At 35.4% G+C, this 5,644-nt stretch overlaps 1 protein-coding gene across 1 annotated transcript in view; it reads left to right on the plus strand.

Annotated features, from left to right (window-relative positions):
* Positions 1–494: 494 nt before the first annotated feature.
* The window catches only part of LOC111376758 (aspartate--tRNA ligase 2, cytoplasmic-like), a 7,024-nt gene continuing 1,874 nt past the window's right edge, over positions 495–5,644 (plus strand). Inside the window, exons 1-8 of the mRNA XM_022999739.1 lie at positions 495–1,106; positions 1,918–2,028; positions 2,234–2,347; positions 2,833–3,123; positions 3,201–3,311; positions 3,468–3,521; positions 4,037–4,116; positions 4,233–4,348. Coding sequence (XP_022855507.1) covers positions 579–1,106; positions 1,918–2,028; positions 2,234–2,347; positions 2,833–3,123; positions 3,201–3,311; positions 3,468–3,521; positions 4,037–4,116; positions 4,233–4,348 — 1,405 coding nt within the window. The 5' untranslated portion in view covers positions 495–578. The remainder of the gene's footprint in view (positions 1,107–1,917; positions 2,029–2,233; positions 2,348–2,832; positions 3,124–3,200; positions 3,312–3,467; positions 3,522–4,036; positions 4,117–4,232; positions 4,349–5,644) is intronic.

Genomic DNA, 5,644 nt, shown 5'->3' on the forward strand with positions numbered 1-5,644 from the left:
AAATGAAGGGTGTTTAAGACTTTTAACACATTATAAAGTAGATTAAAAGCTAATTAACCAAAAAGTATTGAGATAGCCTATCTCAATGTTTTTTGGTTAATTAGCCTTTAGTCTATGATTCGATAGGGTGGAGAAATGGACAGTAATGGAATATATTCCGAACAACTCGAACCCAATTAAAATCCGACCAAATTTCGGTTTCATTTGATTCCGGTTTTATTTGAGTATCAATTCTAGTTTTTTAATTGGGTTCGAGTTGTTCGGAATATATTCCATTACTGTCCATTTCTCCACCCTATCGAATCATAGACTAAAGGCTAATTAACCAAAAAGTATTAAGATAACCTATTTTACCAAATATTATTGTTGACTAGACTTTTTAAACAAATCTCTTATAACTAGAATTGATGCTCAAATAAAACCGGAATCAAATGAAACCGAAATTTGGTCGGATTTTAATTGGGTTCGAGTTGTTCCGAATATATTCCATTACTGTCCATTTCTCCACCCTATCGAATCATTATCGCTTTCCTTACTCTCTCTAAAACCCTACAGACTACCACATTCTCTCTGTAAAAATGGCTTCTGAAGAACCATACCAAAACCCAACAAACCCTGAAGATCAACCACAAAATGAAGAAGGCAGTGCTAAGAAATTGTCTAAAAAAGAGGCCGCAAAACTCGAGCGCTTGCGCAAACGCCAAGAGGCGGCGGCGGCTGCCGTTGCCGCCAACATCTCTTCTATGGCAATTGATGACACTGATCCATTAGCCGAAAATTACGGGGATACCCCTCTAGATGATTTGAAGTCGAAGGAAATTTCTGGCCGAAAGTGGACGGAAGTGAAGGCGTTGAATGAAGATTTGAAGGACCAGGTTGCTCTGATTCGGGGCCGGGTTCAGGCAATTCGAGCCGTAGGGAAAAAGATGGCGTTTGTTGTTCTGAGGGAACGGGGGTTTACGGTGCAGTGCATTTTGACCGTGACGCCTGATGTTGTGAGTGCCCAGATGGTGAAATTTGCTACCAGTTTGAGCCGGGAATCAATTGTTGATATTGAAGGAGTTATCACTGTGCCTGCTACTACCATCAAAGGCGCCACTCAACAGGTGCGTGTATTTTTGTGTTTATATTGTTGCAATGTAGGAACCAGTAAGGATGGAATTTGAGCATTGGAACTGGATTAGGCAGAATTTCCACCTAATTGAAATTAATATTTCGCAAATTCCAACTGCTGGAACTCTGTAGTGTGTATTTTTGGTCTTTTATGCTTTTGGTTCAATTTGCTCAAGTATGTTGAAACGGTAACTTTTTAACTCTATGCACAACACTGATGAAAAATAAGATTTGACTGGCTGTTTCTGTCTGTCATGTTGGCTTTAAATTTAGTTCGAATAATTCTAATATGGTGCCGACTTAACCATAGTTTTACTTCTCCGTGCAAGGCGTAATGGGGTTTAATCGTGAATTTTCTTTGTTTTGTGACTAATGAAAAACACAAGTACTAAGAATTCATCAGAAAAATGTATAATCTGGATTTTGAAATTCTCTTTAATGAACTGGAAGAGTATAAACTAATTTGCAATTTGTCAAATAAAATTGAACTTGGATAAGATGTGAAATGGAGATTGGTGTCAATTCAGTACAGTGGATAAAATAATTTATTTTTTGGCCAGTACAGCTACTAGAATGTTCAATCTATGCATCTGTAAAAAGATTTTCGTCTTTCGAAAAAAATTCACGAGAGTTGTCAAATAATTATTCTCCTATAAATACTAAGTTGTACTCTGGACGAAGCAGTACTTGCAAAATATAAAAAGTGGCTACTATGTGCACGAGAAGCTTGAATGAATTAGAATATAACAGGTGCTTTTGAATTATCTGTGTATTTCAGATGAATAATGGATTGGTTTGCTGTAGGTGGAGGTTCAAGTGAAAAAAATTTATTGTGTCAACAAGGCCATTCCTGCACTACCTATTAATATTGATGATGCTGCTAGAAGTGAAGAGGAAATAGAAAATGCTTTGAAGGTATGCTTTCTTCTAATGTACATGTTTATCCAGGTACATGAAGGAATATATTCCTTTTCATAATGCATATTTTCCAGTGCTTCTAAAAGTAGTTGTTCCCACCTAGTGGATATTAAGAATTAGTAGCGTTCCTGTAGTACTTGGCCTACCAGAAATTGATGGATAACTCCTTTTATATTTAAACCAATCTATTTTATAATTGCAGGCTGGAGAGCAACTTGTTCGTGTAAATCAAGATACACGATTGAATTTCAGGGTCCTTGACATTCGCACGCCTGCTAATCAAGGAATTTTTCGCATTCAATGTCAAGTTGAAAATGTATGTAGGCTTTTTATATCTTCATTTCTTTTCCCTTTGCAACCTTATTGGGGTCTTCTTGATTTGGTCATATTATCTTCTAAAACAATTGTTTGTCTGTTGAACTTTACACTCTTGATCCTAGTGTAGTAGATTATAAATTTCCAGCGATATAATGCATTCAGTTCTGACAATATATCATCATGTTTACCCAATGTTTCTGATGCTGGCAAGAATAGCATAATAAGTGTTGCCTCTTTTTGTTGACATGTATTAACTTTTGTTTTCTCATGATATTTTTGGAAAGAAATTAGATGCTTGCATATTTTTTCTGCTGTTAGTGGTATTTGGAAATGGCTGCTGTTGCCAAAGGTTCGGCCTTTTTGTGCTTGTGCTTGTTCTGTTTCACTTTTTCCTTCTATTTTTAATTAACATTAATAAGAAGCTTATCGAATCATTGCAAAATCATGCCTTCTGAGTGTTACTTCTGTTTCATGTTTATTCAGATATTTAGGCAGTTTTTGCTGTCTGAAGGTTTTGTTGGTATCCACACACCAAAATTGATAGCAGGCTCTAGTGAAGGTGGTTCAGCTGTTTTTAAACTCGATTACAAAGGGCAACCAGCATGTCTGGCACAGTCACCTCAGCTTCACAAACAAATGGCAATTTGTGGTGATTTCGGTCGTGTTTTTGAGATTGGTCCTGTCTTTAGGGCAGAGGATTCTTTTACACACAGACATTTGTGTGAATTCACCGGTCTTGATGTTGAAATGGAGATCAAGGAGCACTACTCAGAGGTGTGCATAATTGGTATTGAAGTTTTGAATGCCTGAAATACAACTTCCTTTATAACTTGCTGATCCTACTCATGCAGGTGATGGATGTTGTTGACCGCTTATTTGTTACAATGTTTGACAGTTTGAATGATACTTGTCAAAAGGAGCTTGAAGCCATCAATGAACAATACCGTTTTAAGCCATTGAAGGTCATTACTACTCATTTTACATGATTTGCAGTGTTGATTTTTCTGAAGTTATGCAATGGGTCCCCATACAGATACTAATTACGTAATAAAGTAACTATTTCGAAATTTTGGCGTTGAAATTAAATTACTAATTCCTGCTGATGGTTGTGTATACAGTACCTGCGAAAGACCTTGCGACTTACGTTTGAAGAAGGGATTCAAATGCTGAGGGTAAGAGGAGGAAACGAAATTTATTTTATTTTATTTTTTATTTTTTCACTTTTTGTAAAGATCAATTTTTGCTGAAGTTGTCTTGTCCAGATGCAGTGACTTAGGAGAAATGCCAGGTATTTGGTTCAGTGCACAAGTAGCATATTAACAAGCACGAGCACTTTTTCAAGCTTGAATCCCGTTAGGGGTTATTTTGCAGTACATGATAAGAAGTCAGGAACACCAATTTATTCCTACTTGTGTTGGTATTCCTGTTGTTATTCATGCCTTCTACTCTTGCTTGTGGATTTATTCATCTACTTACTGCTGATTTTTTTTTTTTTCCCTGGCCCATTTTCTGCTCACTAATTTAATGTTTCTGTAATACATGCACTCTCTTTCCTGAACAGTGACTCGTAATGTGAATAATATGCCATGATACCATGTGAATTGCCAGGTCGTCCACCTCATATTTTAGATACACATTTTGAGAAAAATCACTGTTTTTATTATGTTTATAACCTCTATTTGTATAGGAAGTTGGTGTTGAAATCGATCCTCTTGGAGATCTTAACACAGAATCGGAGAGAAAATTAGGCCAGCTTGTTCTTGAGAAGTATGTTGATTTCACCATTTACTTTAAATCCCTTCTTTTGCATATTTGGTTCCTGCCTCGGCTAATAATGAGAAGGCAATGTCTGACAGGATTTTAATTTCACTTTATGATCATAGGTATGACACAGAGTTCTACATTCTTCATCGCTATCCTTTGGCTGTTAGGCCATTCTATACAATGCCTTGTTACGATAATCCACTTTATAGTAACTCATTTGATGTTTTTATTCGAGGTAAGCATCAAATCCCTTCTATGTAAAATGAGACAATGATGAAGTGCATTCTTGGATAGAATATGTTTTGAAAAGGAAAGCTTTTCAGTGTGGACAAATGTTAACTTCTAAATAAATTGAGATGTTATAGTTCTCAGGACATAACAAATTTGTCAAGTTTGAACTCATTTTGCAGCATTTTTATGTTGTACTTCATGGTCAGTTTTAAAATTCTGATATCAAGTTGAATTGTGATATTTTGTGGGCATACAATCCAAAGACATTTCTTAGGAATGTAGAACTTGTTGTAAGCTTTAGGAGGAATTCCATTTAGGTCATCCTTCTCATGCACATAATGCAAATAGAGACCATAGTATTGAAGGTAGGATTGTCGGATTCCACTATTTTATGGCAATCGTGCTTTTGTGCCAAATTACTATTCTTCTTTTTCTTTTTTTCTTTTTTTTGCCTTTTTTTTTTTTCTTTTTAATTGCTCTGCTGGTCGCTAGTGTTTCATAAAACTTCAAGCAACCCGACACCTTTACTCATTGCTGTTTGCACAGTGGGGTCAGATTTTCCCAATCTCTAATTGCAAAACATTAAACAATTTTACTCTAGTTGTGAAACTGGCTTACCTATTCCATTTTGTCAATTTGAATTGTTTAATGATGATTGTGAGATGCTGTTCAAGTTGTTTCACCGCTGTGCTGTTCTAATCTGTCCATTTTAGTTCATATGTGCATACCATTGTATTTGGCAGAAGTTTTACTGAATTTAAATCCACTTCGTGCAAGGATAATACAATGAAATCTTGACCATCCTGTAAGAATTTCAAGAGTGAGAGTTCTATCCTAATATTTGAACGTGTTTACGGGTTATTTTTTTTCCTAGTTTTTCTTTCTATTTACTTAGAATCTCTCAATTTTACACCCTATTGCATCTAATTCCGATGTAATCCTAATTAGGATATCAATTCTAGCAACCTTGGCTGTGAATTAATATTTTAACTGAAGAGTGTCTAATTTTCCATAACGTGCTTAAGTTTACATGAAACAGAATACAAAGTTTGAAGGATGCAACCATGCCATAGATTCGCACTTGAGCTAAAAACATTATGGATATGTTATTTTGCTAGATGTTTGATTTTTCTGAAAATCAAGAATAATGGTGAGATAGATATACCCCTGTACTCGACAAATTTTATAATTACTCTCTCGATAAAACATTTTGATGTATTTTGTTGTGTGTATATGGGGACAAAGAAAGGGGGAAAAAGAAAAGGTAAAAAAAAAAAAAAAAAAAAAAACTTTTTACCTT

Source organism: Olea europaea, unplaced genomic scaffold (genome assembly GCF_002742605.1).
Source record: "Olea europaea var. sylvestris unplaced genomic scaffold, O_europaea_v1 scaffold156, whole genome shotgun sequence".
Classification (NCBI taxonomy): Eukaryota; Viridiplantae; Streptophyta; class Magnoliopsida; order Lamiales; family Oleaceae; genus Olea; species Olea europaea.